This window comes from Hemibagrus wyckioides, linkage group LG06 (assembly GCF_019097595.1).
Source record: "Hemibagrus wyckioides isolate EC202008001 linkage group LG06, SWU_Hwy_1.0, whole genome shotgun sequence".
Taxonomy (NCBI): Eukaryota; Metazoa; Chordata; class Actinopteri; order Siluriformes; family Bagridae; genus Hemibagrus; species Hemibagrus wyckioides.
Genome location: NC_080715.1, coordinates 42722523 through 42740758, shown reverse-complemented (window position 1 = coordinate 42740758; position 18236 = coordinate 42722523). Strand labels below are relative to the sequence as shown.

The 18236-nt window shown below is 44.4% G+C and overlaps 1 protein-coding gene across 15 annotated transcripts in view; it reads right to left on the bottom strand.

Moving 5' to 3' along the window:
* Positions 1–18236, bottom strand: part of epb41l2 (erythrocyte membrane protein band 4.1 like 2) — a 57397-nt gene that overhangs the window by 30644 nt on the left and 8517 nt on the right. For all 15 annotated transcript variants that reach the window (XM_058393505.1, XM_058393506.1, XM_058393520.1 and 12 more), the window contains exons 2-6: positions 12360–12535; positions 11950–12183; positions 11664–11807; positions 5057–5161; positions 4783–4825 (exon numbers count right to left, since the gene is read on the bottom strand). In XM_058393505.1, coding sequence (XP_058249488.1) covers positions 4783–4825; positions 5057–5161; positions 11664–11807; positions 11950–12183; positions 12360–12521 — 688 coding nt within the window. In that variant the 5' untranslated portion in view covers positions 12522–12535. The remainder of the gene's footprint in view (positions 1–4782; positions 4826–5056; positions 5162–11663; positions 11808–11949; positions 12184–12359; positions 12536–18236) is intronic.

Genomic DNA, 18236 nt, shown 5'->3' with positions numbered 1-18236 from the left:
TTCATAACGTTATACTGTGTGTGTGTGTGTGTGTGTGTAGAGTAACTTCATAACGTTATACTGTGTGTGTGTGTGTGTGTGTGTAGAGTAACTTCATAACGTTATACTGTGTGTGTGTGTGTGTGTGTGTGTGTGTGTGGAGAGTAACTTCATAACGTTATATGTGTGTGTGTGTGTGTGTGTGTAGAGTAACTTCATAACGTTATACTGTGTGTGTGTGTGTGTGTGTGTGTAGAGTAGCTTCATAACGTTATACTGTGTGTGTGTGTGTGTGTGTGTGTGTGTGTGTGTGTAGAGTAACTTCATAACGTTATACTGTGTGTGTGTGTGTGTGTGTGTGTGTGTAGAGTAGCTTCATAACGTTATACTGTGTGTGTGTGTGTGTGTGTGTGTGTAGAGTAACTTCATAACGTTATACTGTGTGTGTGTGTGTGTGTGTGTGTGTGTAGAGTAACTTCATAACGTTATACTGTGTGTGTGTGTGTGTGTGTGTGTGTAGAGTAGCTTCATAACGTTATACTGTGTGTGTGTGTGTGTGTGTGTGTGTGTGTGTAGAGTAGCTTCATAACGTTATACTGTGTGTGTGTGTGTGTGTGTGTGTGTGTGTAGAGTAACTTCATAACGTTATACTGTGTGTGTGTGTGTGTGTGTGTGTGTGTAGAGTAACTTCATAACGTTATACTGTGTGTGTGTGTGTGTGTGTGTGTGTGTAGAGTAACTTCATAACGTTATACTGTGTGTGTGTGTGTGTGTGTGTGTGTGTAGAGTAACTTCATAACGTTATACTGTGTGTGTGTGTGTGTGTGTGTAGAGTAACTTCATAACGTTATACTGTGTGTGTGTGTGTGTGTGTGTAGAGTAACTTCATAACGTTATACTGTGTGTGTGTGTGTGTGTGTGTGTGTGTGTGTAGAGTAACTTCATAACGTTATACTGTGTGTGTGTGTGTGTGTGTGTGTAGAGTAACTTCATAACGTTATACTGTGTGTGTGTGTGTGTGTGTGTGTGTGTAGAGTAGCTTCATAACGTTATACTGTGTGTGTGTGTGTGTGTAGAGTAGCTTCATAACGTTATACTGTGTGTGTGTGTGTGTGTGTGTGTGTGTGTGTGTGTGTGTGTGTGTAGAGTAACTTCATAACGTTATACTGTGTGTGTGTGTGTGTGTGTAGAGTAACTTCATAACGTTATACTGTGTGTGTGTGTGTGTGTGTGTGTGTGTGTGTGTGTAGAGTAACTTCATAACGTTATACTGTGTGTGTGTGTGTGTGTGTGTGTGTGTGTGTGTAGAGTAACTTCATAACGTTATACTGTGTGTGTGTGTGTGTGTGTGTGTAGAGTAACTTCATAACGTTATACTGTGTGTGTGTGTGTGTGTGTGTGTGTGTGTGTGTGTGTGTAGAGTAACTTCATAACGTTATACTGTGTGTGTGTGTGTGTGTGTAGAGTAACTTCATAACGTTATACTGTGTGTGTGTGTGTGTGTGTGTGTGTGTAGAGTAGCTTCATAACGTTATACTGTGTGTGTGTGTGTGTGTGTGTGTGTGTGTAGAGTAACTTCATAACGTTATACTGTGTGTGTGTGTGTGTGTGTGTGTAGAGTAGCTTCATAACGTTATACTGTGTGTGTGTGTGTGTGTGTGTGTGTGTGTATAGAGTAACTTCATAACGTTATACTGTGTGTGTGTGTGTGTGTGTGTAGAGTAACTTCATAACGTTATACTGTGTGTGTGTGTGTGTGTGTGTGTGTGTGTAGAGTAACTTCATAACGTTATACTGTGTGTGTGTGTGTGTGTGTGTGTGTGTGTAGAGTAACTTCATAACGTTATACTGTGTGTGTGTGTGTGTGTGTGTAGAGTAACTTCATAACGTTATACTGTGTGTGTGTGTGTGTGTGTGTGTGTGTGTGTGTGTAGAGTAACTTCATAACGTTATAGTGTGTGTGTGTGTGTGTGTGTAGAGTAACTTCATAACGTTATACTGTGTGTGTGTGTGTGTGTAGAGTAACTTCATAACGTTATACTGTGTGTGTGTGTGTGTGTGTGTGTGTGTGTGTAGAGTAACTTCATAACGTTATACTGTGTGTGTGTGTGTGTGTGTAGAGTAACTTCATAACGTTATACTGTGTGTGTGTGTGTGTGTGTGTGTGTGTAGAGTAACTTCATAACGTTATACTGTGTGTGTGTGTGTGTGTGTGTGTGTAGAGTAACTTCATAACGTTATACTGTGTGTGTGTGTGTGTGTGTGTGTGTGTAGAGTAACTTCATAACGTTATACTGTGTGTGTGTGTGTGTGTGTGTAGAGTAGCTTCATAACGTTATACTGTGTGTGTGTGTGTGTGTGTGTGTGTGTGTAGAGTAGCTTCATAACGTTATACTGTGTGTGTGTGTGTGTGTGTGTGTGTAGAGTAACTTCATAACGTTATACTGTGTGTGTGTGTGTGTGTGTGTGTAGAGTAACTTCATAACGTTATACTGTGTGTGTGTGTGTGTGTGTGTGTGTGTGTGTGTGTAGAGTAACTTCATAACGTTATACTGTGTGTGTGTGTGTGTGTGTGTGTGTGTAGAGTAACTTCATAACGTTATACTGTGTGTGTGTGTGTGTGTGTGTGTGTGTAGAGTAACTTCATAACGTTATACTGTGTGTGTGTGTGTGTGTGTGTGTGTGTAGAGTAACTTCATAACGTTATACTGTGTGTGTGTGTGTGTGTGTGTGTGTGTAGAGTAACTTCATAACGTTATACTGTGTGTGTGTGTGTGTGTGTGTGTGTGTGTGTGTAGAGTAACTTCATAACGTTATACTGTGTGTGTGTGTGTGTGTGTGTGTAGAGTAACTTCATAACGTTATACTGTGTGTGTGTGTGTGTGTGTGTGTGTGTGTAGAGTAACTTCATAACGTTATACTGTGTGTGTGTGTGTGTGTGTGTGTGTGTGTGTAGAGTAACTTCATAACGTTATACTGTGTGTGTGTGTGTGTGTGTGTGTGTAGAGTAACTTCATAACGTTATACTGTGTGTGTGTGTGTGTGTGTGTGTGTGTGTGTGTAGAGTAACTTCATAACGTTATACTGTGTGTGTGTGTGTGTGTGTGTGTAGAGTAACTTCATAACGTTATACTGTGTGTGTGTGTGTGTGTGTGTGTGTGTGTAGAGTAACTTCATAACGTTATACTGTGTGTGTGTGTGTGTGTAGAGTAACTTCATAACGTTATACTGTGTGTGTGTGTGTGTGTGTGTGTGTGTGTGTGTGTGTGTGTAGAGTAACTTCATAACGTTATACTGTGTGTGTGTGTGTGTGTGTGTAGAGTAACTTCATAACGTTATACTGTGTGTGTGTGTGTGTGTGTGTGTAGAGTAACTTCATAACGTTATACTGTGTGTGTGTGTGTGTGTGTGTGTGTGTGTAGAGTAACTTCATAACGTTATACTGTGTGTGTGTGTGTGTGTGTGTGTGTGTGTAGAGTAGCTTCATAACGTTATACTGTGTGTGTGTGTGTGTGTGTGTAGAGTAACTTCATAACGTTATACTGTGTGTGTGTGTGTGTGTGTGTGTAGAGTAACTTCATAACGTTATACTGTGTGTGTGTGTGTGTGTGTGTGTGTGTGTGTAGAGTAACTTCATAACGTTATACTGTGTGTGTGTGTGTGTGTGTGTGTGTGTGTGTGTGTGTGTGTGTGTGTGTAGAGTAACTTCATAACGTTATACTGTGTGTGTGTGTGTGTGTGTGTGTGTGTGTGTGTGTGCGTGTCTAGAACAGCTTCATAACATATTAGTGTGTGTTGCTCTAATTACAGCAGGCTAAAATAAAACCCAACACACACACACACACACAGATGGTATGACCCAGTTCGGATGATTTAGGTCACAATGACTCATCACCAATACGTGTGTGTGTGTGTGTGTGTGTGTAGAGTAACTTCATAACGTTATACTGTGTGTGTGTGTGTGTGTGTGTGTGTGTGTGTGTGTGTAGAGTAACTTCATAACGTTATACTGTGTGTGTGTGTGTGTGTGTGTGTGTGTAGAGTAACTTCATAACGTTATACTGTGTGTGTGTGTGTGTGTGTGTGTGTGTAGAGTAACTTCATAACGTTATACTGTGTGTGTGTGTGTGTGTGTGTGTGTGTGTGTGTGTGTGTGTGTGTGTAGAGTAACTTCATAACGTTATACTGTGTGTGTGTGTGTGTGTGTGTGTGTGTAGAGTAACTTCATAACGTTATACTGTGTGTGTGTGTGTGTGTGTGTAGAGTAACTTCATAACGTTATACTGTGTGTGTGTGTGTGTGTGTGTGTGTGTGTGTGTGTGTGTGTAGAGTAACTTCATAACGTTATACTGTGTGTGTGTGTGTGTGTGTGTGTGTGTGTGTGTGTGTGTGTGTGTGTGTAGAGTAACTTCATAACGTTATACTGTGTGTGTGTGTGTGTGTGTGTGTGTGTGTGTGTATAGAGTAACTTCATAACGTTATACTGTGTGTGTGTGTGTGTGTGTGTGTGTGTGTGTCTAGAACAGCTTCATAACATATTAGTGTGTGTTGCTCTAATTACAGCAGGCTAAAATAAAACCCAACACACACACACACACACACAGATGGTATGACCCAGTTCGGATGATTTAGGTCACAATGACTCATCACCAATACGTGTGTGTGTGTGTTCCATATTTCCGAAATCAATTCTTTCTTTAAATGAAATGAAAGCCAGTATCTTACATTTTATTCAGGTTTATCTTTGTTATTACATGCTTATTACCATTTTTTCTATTATCATTGAGAAATAAAGCTACTTACTGCGGATCTGACGTTTGATCTCCTTCATCGGATCGAGCCAGCACTAAACACACACACACAGATATTCATGAAGTTAGGGCTATTAAGTGAAACACACAGTAACGTCCAAGGTGAGGATAAATCTGCGCTCTCTTCAGTGTGTATTGAGGTGCGTGTGTGTGTGTATATTGTGATGTAATAATTCAGTTTCAGTTTCAGAGCGTCACACAGACCTCCGCTGTCCACTGACCCTCTGTAATACACGATAAAGAAAGGTCAATGACGTGGCTCTCACCCTCTGGTCAGCGTTGTCTTTGAAGCTCAGGCCGAAGTAATCCTTCTCCAGGAGGTTCAGGTGCTCACACACTTGCTGAAACAGGATCTGACCCTTGGCTCGCTTCTGTATATCCACACACACACACACACACACACACGTTTAATTAATATTAAAAACCGAAATCTATCCAGAAAAAAGAAAAATCAGCAAAGTCTATTTAAATTTATGCAAATGAGCCCTGCCCCATCAGCCAATCAGATCTCTACACATCCACTTAAGCAGTTTCTCTACGGGTTATTCTAGTACGTTATCCTTTCCATAACAACTGCTCACTCACATTGACTTGTATTCTAGTTGCTATGGAAACCTTCCTTTGATGCAAGAAACACAATTCCACATCAATTCCAAATAAATAAATAAGTAAGTAAATATGGACGCCTTAAGTGGGATTAGTGATCAGCTGAAAGGCTAGGTTTCCTGTAAAGAGCCGTTTGTGTACGAATTGTGGAAGGAGTCTCCAGTGACAGCGTTTCCTGTCGGTAACAGAGAGGCTGCAGAGGCAACAGGAAATAAAGGAGTTTGTTAGCAAACAAGATACAAAAAGATATTAGAAGGAACTGTCTGTGAGATTACTGATAGCGAGAGCTGGCGCTGGAAGAGCACGTAGGCTTACAGTGAAAATTACAATAGCAAATAACAGCTGTGTGTGTGTGTGTGTGACTTCTGAAGAATGAGGCGCATAAATGTCGTCTACAACATCAGGCACACAGACACGATTATCTCGTCTTTTCGTCTTTGATCAGCTCGTGTAGAGGAATGTGAAGCCGGAGGAGAAGGAACGAGTCCGGACCGGCCCACGCCACGCAACCGCGACATTTCTGCTGTGTTGAGGACACGACCGTGACGGGGCGAGAGAGACGAGACCAGACGAGAGGTGGAGACAGACGGCAGACGAGCGACAGATGTTGGCGTCTGTCGGAACGCGGCTTCCGTAGAGGCTGCCCTTGGTCGGACAATGGGGCAGTGTTCGCGGTGTCAGCGCTCTCCCTGCACCCTAACGTGTTTACATTAACACTTTTAGCGTTTTTTCAGTAACAGCTCTATCGCAGATATCAAAGTGATAAAGTTTACAGCTACAAAATTAGTCTCCAGCGTCTGTGCTATGCAAAAGTCTGAGGTAAGCATTAAATGTAACTATAAACTAATAAAAATAAAACGTTGTTCTTTGAATAAATAACAAATAATAATCGGTGGCAACTGGCCAACATGCTGCTTACAGGACCAGGATGTGTAAACTGAAGAGATATCGAGACCAGACAACAACCATTAAGGATGTGTATACACACACACACACACACACACACACACACACACACACAGAAGCTAATGGATTCTAGGAAGTGTGGTACAGAATTGATTAGATCAGGCAGAATAAAGTACATTGGGAACATCACAGTCACAGATAACACAAACAGGCCTTCTGCTGAGGATCACGTGATTACAGCATCAACTCTGCTAAAATTTAGCTTCTCTACCACCGTGAAGTGGGCGGAGCTAAACACAAGTAAAAATCCTAAAACCTAACCTTAGGCCAGATGACTGCTCAAGGTTCTTTCGGAGTTTAACATTTCAGAACCAACACCTCAAAGAGTTAAGCTAATGTACCCTGACTGATGAGACTGGACTGCTGGGTCTGCTGCTAACACACACACACACACACACACACACACACACACGGGTCACATGAGGACTGCAGGGATTAATGGAAACAGGCGAATCATTACGTCCCTGAACTAGTTATCAAGGGCAGATTTAACGAGTGTGTGTGTGTTGTCACGTCTCTGTATGTGAGCAGAGGATGTAATGACCTGTGGGTAAACCCCACCGTGTTATCTCTCAGACACACACACACAGCTGCAGTTTGGGGTGGAGGGTCTGAAGATGTCAGAGCTCAGAAATGAGCCTGAATAACAGACGCAGGCGTTGTGCACGGACGTCCCGATGCTGGAGTTTAAACAAGTCTTGAGGGATGAACGCTGCTGGAGAAAGAGGGGAAGAAAAAAATGGTGAAGAGAACCGGGGAGTGGGGAAAGAGACGGTGAAAGAGCCAGAAAGACGGTCTGAGTGATAAACACGGTGTTCGGGCCAGGCTAGATTCCTACAGATGGAGGCTGAGGCCCACTGAGAGGATTTCTGGGGTTTTCCAGCTTTACTCGATGCAGTGTGACATCACACACGGCCGCTGGGACGAGGCCCTGAGCACATTCTGCACTCTGATTGGACAAAACATTCCCCCTGTCTAGAATTTATGAGCTTATGTCATTATAAAAGGAACACAACCATAGAGAGAGAGAGAGAGAGAGAATGCAAGAGAGACTGCAAAAGTTAGAATAGGGGATTTTTGTATCTATTGAACTGATGGACAGACCAAAAGTGGCCACATCCATCCAAAGACACCACAGTTTCAGATACTCACATCCACACACGTAGGAACAATCAGCACATGCCCAAGTCCACACAAGGGGACAAAGGACAAAAAGTGGACCCACTGTGTCCACTCACAAGGAAGTAATAACCACTCAAAGACAACCAATGGTTCTGAAAGACGAACAATCCTGCCCACACCAGTGGGACCAAAATGATGCTTTCAGGAGACCACTGAAACTGAGCCCCATAAAACAGCCATGGGCAGGGAGGCAAATTATGTCCATTCAAGGGGGGCAAGTGATCAAGGGGGTAGGTGGCACCCACTGGATGACGGCTAGTAGAGTCCACTCAAAGAGGGGGGGCAGGGGTGTCCACTCAAAGAGGGCGGCCAGTGGAGACCACTCAAGGGGGGGCCAGGGATAGGGATTAGTGACTCATGGGAGGGATGAACTGCATCTACTTAAGATCAACAATCCCATCTCCACAAGAGGACCACTGGCACCCAGACAACCTGTCTATTCAAAGTGACCGATATATCCCTAGCTCCTTCCAAGTGGCCAACTGTACCCTCACACAAACATCACTAAAGTTGCTATGATCACACTTTCCAACACATATTAGCCAATAGCATCCACTCAAAGGTGTGAGACAGATCACAATGATCAACAAAACCCCATGACACAAAATAAACACACACATACACACACACACCTGTTCCACCTGTTCAGCTTGAAGTTGAGTGCTCTGTTACACACTAGTGTGAAATAATGACGGGGTAACTGTACACCACACACATGGGTTATCTGAGCTCTGTTGTACATCAGGCCTTTCAAAGCCTTGCTATTTGTCTAAATGAGGCTTAATCAGTGACTAGAATGTGTGTGTGTGTGTGTGTGTGTGTGTGTGTTCCTGGTGGATCGGCTAGAACAAAAGCTTTTAGTGAAGCATCAGCGCTTTTTCTGAACAAGCAGTGAGACAAAAAGAGTTTTGTTAAAATGGCAATGAGACCACAGTATCAAACTGCACACTCAGCTCTAACCATCACACACACACACACACACACACACACTCCACCCTGACCAAGCAGACAGGAACAATAGTGTCTGTACAACAGAGACCACAACAGTCATGTTGAAGTTCAAAGATGGACCTGTGGGTGTGGCCTTGACTTCATACAGGTAAAATAGACTGCAGTTTCTCACAATTCCATCTAGCCTTTCCTACAACGCAAAGCCACGCCCGTCTGTCTCAAAGACAAACCCACCTGTCCTCCATGGAGCCATGACTACATCATCTGTAGTCACTTAACCACACAAAACCACACCCATCCTTCCCAGACATCACAGCCTTCCAACTGACCCATCTGTCCCACCTAAAGACACACAACCTCTTCTAATGACTTATCTGTCTGATGCCATAACCATTCTTCAGAGAAGAACCGACCAACCCATCCATCCATCCATCCGTCCATCCCAGACAAAGCCACATCCGTCCATCCCAGACAAAGCCACATCCGTCCATCCCAGACAAAGCCACATCCGTCCATCCCAGACAAAGCCACATCCGTCCATCCCAACTGAAGCCACACATATCCATCCGTCACATTCGAAGGCACTCCATAATCACACCTGTCCCAATCCATTCCACCTGAAGTCACACCCATCCTTCATACCTGATGTCACCTGACCTTCCATCACACCCATCAATCCCCCTCAGTAGCTTATCCCAATCAAAGACACAACAATCTGACGACAAACTGTCCAAGACTGACCTGTGCACACACAGGTCAGCTGATCACTGAATCCCTAACTCAGCACTCTGACTAATCCCATTATAGCATTACTCCTGCTGAATTTGCAACAGCATGCAAACACACATTTATACACACGCAAACACACATGCGCGCGCGCACACACACACACAGCGACCAATACCCCGTCCTCAGCCGCAGAGATAATCATTACTCTGATGTGTCTGGGATACACCACGTGACCTCTGAGTAGCATCAACACTGCAAAGTGCTATATCCTGGATTAACTGATGTTTGGACAGGACTTTATCCAAGAATCTGTCTCTCTCACACACACACACACACACACACTCTTCTCAGAGAACCATCACGCCTTTTACAACTTCCCTTGGCATAAATTCGCTCAAACAGTTTCCACTAAGCTGCCTGGCACCGACTCAAACGCAAAACTGTTCCCATGGCAACAGGTTGAAATGTTAGCATGGCGGTTGTTGTGTGGTTTACTGTGTTTACATTGAGCAGGACGTGTGAACGGGTGTACTCGCCATCTGTTAGCGCACGGCTAGTGCTTAGCATTGCTTTTTCCTTTTCCTATATTTTTTTTTTTAAATTAGCAACACGCTAACTGGGAGAAACTGTTAGTGACACTTCCAGCTGATTTTTGCCTGTCAAGAACCTCGTTCCAGGAAACCAGAACCTTTGATTCAGGAACTCAACCTGTTCCCAAGCATCGAGGAAATCTCTGGCTTTAGTTCAGAAAGATTTCCAGATCATGCGACCTGTTAACGATTACGCATGACCACGCCCCCCTGGAACAAACAAACACTTAGTGTGTGCGTGTGTGTGTGTGTTGTTGGGGGCGGGTTCATCATCTGTTCAACAGAATTAAACTTCCTTCTCAAACACACACACACACACGGGACAATGAATCAGACAAAAGGTTAAGATGGCAAACAAAAAACAAGGAACGAACACACACACACACACACACACACACCTGTAAACATTACTCTTGTGCTTGGTAAGAGAACGAGGAAGCTGCTCGACGAAAAGTTCACAAATTTTCTGAAATTTCTGTCCACGAAAAAGAAGGAAAGGAGAAGGTTTCCACACACACACACACACACACCATAAGACGTGTACAGTGTGTATGCTAGGTTTGGATGACTAGCGCCGGTTAGCGGTGTAACTCATTCTGCCGGAGAGCTCCTCACTGCACCGGCTGATGTGGGAGATAAAGACATGTAGCTGCATGTGGCTCCTTCATCTCACACATCTCTTCTTCTTTGTGTTCATCACAAAGGCACCCTGCAGATGTGCTGCTCACATTCCATCAGCGTATCTGCCCGTGCCTCACACACACACCACACACACACACACACACACACACAGTCTTAATGATCCATGACATTTACATCGCAAACAAACTCAACACAAAGAAAACCAAGCGTTTTCTGTTTCTTTGCAGGAACCAAATCCAGGAACTGCTCTCAGAAACCAAGAACCCTTCAAATATTTTCCAACACTGTGGAACTGTCACAGAAATCATTTTAGCTGTTCGAGACTGGAAACCAGGAACCTTTCCAGGAACTCACTCCCCAAAAGAATACACTCTTTTTCAGGAGTTTCAGAAAGTTTTGTAGTTTCCCCAGGAACCTTTTTAACAGAAACTAAGACATTTTAGACCTAAAAGAACTTGGAAGGTTTTTTTCCCCCCTCAGGAACCAACCAGGAACTTTTCCAGGAATATTTTGGAAGATTTCAGAAAATTGTGCTCAGGAACCTTTTTATGAAGACAGGACTTGCTTTCAGAAAATGTTCTTAAAAAAAACCCCATAAAACTATTTCAGGAACCTTTTCAGTTCTGGAACATTTTGTTTGGAGGTCCAGAACTTTAGCAAGAAACCAGGAACTTTTAGTTAAGGAACTTCAGAAAGAAACCAGGAACTTTTAGTTAAGGAAACCTTAAGTTCAGGAACTTTTTTTGGTGCTCTGGAACTTTAGGAAGAAACCAGGAACTTTTAGTTCTGAAACTTTTTGCTTGGAGCTCTTTACAAGAAACCAGACACTTTAGTTCAGGAAGTTTTAGTATGGAGCTCTGGAACATTAACAAGAAACCAGGAACTTTTAGTTCAGGAACTTTAGCAAGAAACCAGGAACTTATTGCTCAGGAAATTTTGCCGGCAGTCAGGAACCATTCCAAGAGCCGAGAAACTGTTATAGAACACATTTCATTCGAAAAACAGAGGAACTTTTTCCAGAACCTTTTCTTAAGAGTTCAGGCAAATGTGTAACCGCACCCTGTGACCCCCAGTAAGCTCTTTTTTGCTTTATGAAGAACCCAGGAACTTTTTCCAGAACTCTTTTTCAGCATTACCTCTGACAGTTATAAAGGGCTGAGACTGGAGACTCCTTCCATAGACACACTTGTCAGTGGAACACACTCACCTCCACTTCACACTGGTACTGGCTCCCGTCCAGCAGGGTCACATGACACACCACCATCTTCATCTTCTTTCCAGGTTTGAGAGGAGACACGGCGGCGCTCTCCTCCTCTCCGCCCTTCTTCTCAGTGTCTTCCCCTCTCTCTGGCTGCACATATCACACACACACACACACACACACACACACACACACACAGTAGATTTTAGAGTAAAAATTAAAAGCTTTCCTCTCGACTCTCGGTTCCTCGTCCCAGGACTGTGGCGTGAGGTTAAAGGTCGTGACCTCTCACCTGTGTCTCTGAGCTGCACACAGAATTCTGCTCCTGCTTCCTCTCGGGTGACTCGCCTTCTCCCTTTGGCTCCTCCTCTTCCTGTGTCTGAGTGGGCGCGTCTTTAGACTCCACTTGGCTGAGGGATTTTTGGCGTTTGGGCCATGAAGGCAGGAAGCGAGAGATGCCTTTGTCCTTCTTTTGCCCGCTGGAAGGGGAGGGGCTTGTTGGTGGGGCAGGCTCCGCCTCCACTTTCTGTAAGACGTAATCAAAAAATCACATTAGCGCTGTGCTCAGTGAGAGTGTGTGTGTGTGAGCTGTCAAGTTTGATCTACAGCTAGCTACAGTTAAGTTAGCTGGACTGCACTGCCGTCCTGACAACGACTCGGAAGTGGATGACCGCTAGAACATCCTGTCCAGGGTCACTATACCTCTGGACTCTCAGGGTTCTGAGGGTTCTCCGATGCAGCTTGAGGTTCTGGATCAGTGTTCTGCGTGCTCTCTGCGCTGGATTCTTCGACCTGCTGCTCCTCGCTCTGCTGCTTCTCCGGCTCCTTCTTCACCTCCGCCTCTGACCCCACCTCTGTCGTCATGGCAACCAATCAGACTGAAGGAGAGAGAGAGAGAGAGATTTTGATCAGTGCACGTTTAACTATAACGATCAACTCTTCTTACTGACCGTCACCGTGGACAGTAATCTCCATCTGTGTAATGATGTCATTAAACACACACACACACACACACACAGTATTACTTAACTGTTGACATGATCATGAAAGCAAATAATCAGAACAAAGAGAAAATAACTGCGCCTAACATCAAAACCACATCAAGGCCGAGTTCATAGACACGTATTCAGTGTGCAGACAAACCTACTACACACACACACACCCCATTACACACACACACCCCATTACACACACACACACACACACACACACACACACACTACATCTGTACTCTTGTTCACTTTGTGTGATTAATGTGAATAATGTTCTGTTGTTGCTGTACTAACACAGCTGTGTGTGTGTGTGTGTGTGTGTGTGTGTGTGGATTCTCCAGCAGTGATTTTGCAATGCTGATGATTATACAAACGCTAAGTGTGTTTTATTTACGAAGACGTCGGATTTGATTAAACAGAGTTTTAAACTAATTCTGTATGTAACATAGGTAAATTATCTACATGCTGATATGAGAGAGAGAGGGAGGGAGGGAGAGAGAGACAGACAGAGACAGAGACAGACTGTACAGAGAGAGAGAGAGAGATAAAGACAGACAGACAGACTGTACAGAGAGAGAGAGAGAGATAAAGACAGACAGACAGACAGATAGACAGACTGTACAGAGAGAGAGAGAGAGAGAGAGAGAGAGATAAAGACAGACAGACAGACAGACTGTACAGACAGAGAGAGAGAGAGAGAGAGAGAGACAGACTGAAAGAGAAAGAGAGAGAGAGACAGACAGAGTGAGAGGGGGACAGACAGACAGACAGACAGACATATAGAGAGAGAAAAACAGAGAGAGAGAGAGAGAGAGAGAGAGAGAGAGAGACAGACAAACTAACAGATAGAGGCATAGGAACAAGCGGCCACACAGACAGAGAGACAGACAGACTGAGAGGAAGAGAGAGAAAGAGACAGACAGACAGACAGACAGACAGACAAAGTGAGTGATAGACAGCCAAACAGACAGACAGATTGAGAGATAGACAAACTGTGACAGACAGACAGACACAGTGTGAGAGACAGACAGACAGATTGAGAGACAGACAGACACAGTGTGAGAGACAGACAGACAGATTGAGAGACAGACAGACACAGTGTGAGAGACAGACAGACAGATTGAGAGACAGACAGACACAGTGTGAGAGACAGACAGACACAGTGTGACAGACAGACAGACAGATTGAGAGACAGACAGACAGACAGATTGAGAGACAGACAGACAGTGTGAGAGACAGACAGACAGATTGAGAGACAGACAGACACAGTGTGAGAGACAGACAGACAGGTGTAAGTACATGAATGAACAGTGTAAGGTAAGGACGTTAAGCATTAAGCTGTGTGTGTTAACACCTCTCATTAAGAGCTCCTCTGTGTGCTGGCACGGGGGTGTGTGTGTGTGTGTGTGTGTGTGTGTGTGTGATGCGATGCATTACAGATGAAGCCCAGACAGTGTCTCTGTACCGTGTCCAGCCCCGCACTGTCTCACTACACACACGTGACTGTCTCTCCATCTACGCTTTGTTTACACTAACTTATTAACACTGTGTAATTAACACTGCTTTAAACGTAGGTGTTCTAATGAGACACAGAGATGGTGTGAGATCATCACACACACACACACACACACACACACACACACGTCTGGTAGGATGGAAGGGTCTTAATGCTGAACATGAAACCCAGGTGTGTGTGTGGTGGAGCAGATATGCTATGATTAACGGAGTGTGTGTGCATCTGTTCTGTCTATAGATAATTACAGGCTGCCTGTACACACGTGTGTGTGTGTGTGTGTATAGTCACAGACTGAACACCAAAACACTGTGTGTGTGTGTATTTGTGTGTGTGTATATGTGTGTGTCACACCTGTGTTTTGGTGTTCAGTCTGTGACTACACACACACACACACACACACACACACACACTTAAGTATCTGTATATCATTGTATATAAATAAGTTGATGGAGCTGCTTGATATCTTGTTGTGGGAATAAACAGCTCCTGGTCTGGAAAAATAGGTTAGGAAATGATCCTGAAATATTCCAAAGAGCTCGGGGACTAGAGGAAGCTCGCAGAGCAGCGCGCAGAAATAACTGCAGATTTGATTAGATCGTAACCACGTTAGTGAGAGATCAGATTAAGATTCCTGCAGCAGCTGCTCCTAACACACCAGAGCCACAGCACAGAGGATCGTCTTCTGTATCCGAGACAAAGGGAAGTGGCCTGCTCTGGATCTGGAACACCACTGGCTCTGTTTCATGGTGATTAACCGGTCACTCGGAAGGGTCAGAGTTCAAACAACATACAGATGTTGCAGTTTCCATCTCATCCAGAGTACAGAACATCAGCCTGACACACCCGTGGAGGTCCACTCTGCCTCCTGTAATCTGATTAGATTATACGCTGGGGGGTCAGGTTCATCCATTAAGGGAAAAGGGAAAAGTGCGGGAGGGTTCAGGTTACTTATTTAAAGTGGGGTGGAGGGTGGGGGGCTGAACAGGTTTCTCAGTTGGGGGGCACTTTGAGTGGGGTCAGGCTCCTTCTGCTGAGAGGATGGGGGGGATCGGGTTCTTCATATTTAGAGTGGAGTCAGGTTCCTCATTCTGAGGGGTGGGGCAAGATATTCCATTCAGGGGTGGGTCAGGATACTCTGTTTAGGGATGGGTCAGGTAACTCCAGTTAGGGGAAGGTCAGGGTCCTCATTTTGAGGGGTGGGTCAGGGTCCTCATTTTAAGAGGTGCGTGTGGTTCCTCATTTTGAGGTATGGGTCAGGATACTCCTTTGAGGGGCGGGTCAAGTTACTCAGTTGACTGGTGGGTCAAGATACTCATTTTGAAGTGTGGGCCAGTTTACTCTGTTTAGGGGTGGGTCAGGATACTCCGTTGAGGGGTGGGGGTCAGGTTACTCCATTGAGGGGTGGGTCAGGTATCTCATTTTGAGGGGTGGGTCAGTTTACTCTGTTTAGGGGTGGGGATCAGGTTACTCAATTGACAGGTGGGTCAGGTTCCTCATTTTGGGGGTTGGGGGTTGGTGTCAGGCTCCTCACTTTATTTATCTACTTGCATACTATTTACTTATCTACGTACACACCCAATTACATCATTCATACAGTTATATACTCGTGCACCAACATATAAACCTTTAATAACTGTTCTATAACTGTATTATTCCTATGTTCTGTTTATTTATCAGTGTGAGGTGAAATACAGAGCTCCACTCCTCTGCCTCACTCTGCTCTTTTACGTTTCCTCATCTGGTTTCCGGGACAACACTGTTCCTACGGAGACGCCTGCAGTTTTGAGCATCGTCACCTGCCGAGACAACAAAAGCAAGGGTCTGAACCACACACACACACACACACACACACACACACACACACACACACACACACACACACAGTTGCTGTTCAGCAGAGTGGAACTAAATGACTCTCTGAACGATGTGGAGGCCGCACGCTCCGCTCATATATTATTCAGCACACGCTTTATAGACACGTGTGTGTGTGTGTGTGTGTGTGTGTATGACTTTCCCCTCACTGAACAGCAGTGGAAAAATCAGAGCAGGGTCAGTTCAGTGCAAGAGTCCACTTCTCTCTACACCACAGTGCTGCTGAATTCTGCATTCTGATTGGTCAGGAGGATGTTGATTCATTTTCTATCACAGCGGTTCTGACAGTAGTGGAGCTGCAGATCAACAGGTTTATTTCATTCACACTCAGAGCAGCAGTGTTAATGTCTGTGTGCACATATACACATATATACATATACACACACACACACACACACAGATGTCCAGATGTTGTTTACATGGATTCCATCTGGAGACTGGACGACTGAATGACGTCCAAGTATGACATCACCACACCCACCCAGAACCGGACCTCCACCCCTCATCTGGACCATACACACACACACACAGAGTAATCCACAGTAAGAGCATATTATTACAGAACTATCAGGATCATTGAAGCTATTTCTCCTATACATGTTGCGTATCACGGTTTACAGATTTTTTTTACAAATTCTGTAAAAAATATATTCATCATCATTTCAATTTCTGTGGTAATAAGGAGATTTTTTTTAGTGCTGTCTTGTTAATCACACAGTAGCTGAAAATTTCTATACGTCACACGGTTCTAATCCCACGTTCTCCCACACTGACTCAGGCACAGATGGCAGCATGGGGCTTAGAAACATGAGATTACAGGATTACACACACACACACACACACAGTTATTACACTTAATGACACGCTGATGTCTGATTGGCTCGGCTGCTGTACGGGATTCTAATTAATATTATTTCTATACTCTTTACTCATCATGAATCCCAGTGGGTGTGGCTTCACATTCTAATAAGCACGCCGTGATTGATCGACACTCCTGACTGCGTTGGTACCCAAGCAACTAAACAATACAGAGCAACAAACAAAAACTCTCTCACTTTACGTTTGTTGAGTGTTCTATGGTTAGGTCAGTTTTTGCTTGCTAGGTTAGCTTTCGATCTATTATTTAGCTTTCATTGGTCTGGTCTGCATCTGATGGTTAGGTCAGCATCATCATTCTGTAAAATCTTACTCAAGCACAAGTGCAGTAATGGGAGTGTGTGTTGAGGAACCGCCCTTCAGTTACATCTCAGTGGACATCGCATCCCAAAAGACGCTCAGAAGCCCCCCGTCTCCGCCGGCGTCAGGGAGCCGAGGTGAAGTGAGCTTTATTGCTACACAGGTGCACACACCACATAGCAACCGGTCTCCAGGGTCTCTCCCGGTCAGGGGTTACACACTCTAAACACGAGTCTCGCTCCAGTTTTCCATTATTACTGCATAGAACAAAAAAAAAAACGGAAAGAATTTTCCAGAAGGGCTTTTCAGTGATGCGGTCTTTCTAGTGCAGACTCTCAAGAGCGTCGTCGCAGCGAAGGCAACATTTAATTCACGCATCATCCTGGGACCGGGGCTTAGGTTTCATTACGGATAAAACGGATACATGTTTGATTGATGGAGCCTCGTTTGCTGAAACCGAAAGTCACAAATCCGTGGTCAGAAACGAAGGCTGTAGTGTAGAAATATCGTCATGGCGACGCAATCTCGTGTGCGGCGAGGCGAAAGGAATGCATACAAAATCTTTCTTCGCTACAGTTTCATTGAAAGGATACAGGAAGGCCATGCAGGCTGATAGGTTTACTCGCGTCTTGAGAAAAGGTTTTCTGCTGAGGAGAATTGTTGAAAACTGTAGCTATTAACTGTAACCGATTCACGCCAAGCTACAACGTGATTAGACCGAGGTCTTGGGAATAATCAGATATCTGGTTTGGACTGTAAGAGATGGAAGTTTCAACAATGGGATAAGTGAAAGATCAGACACCATGACTAACCGTAACAAGCCGTGTTGGAAGGAAACAGAAGCACGATCTCGAGTTTAAAATCCAAACTGGCCCAATGATATCATGAAAATAAAAACCCTGGTCCACCCAACACTTTGGGAAGACAGAACAAGTCGTTCTAGCTGTTTGTTTTTCCACAGACTCCACAGCGATGTGGCCTTAACCACCAATGAACTTTTACCTTTGACTTCTGTCACCATGA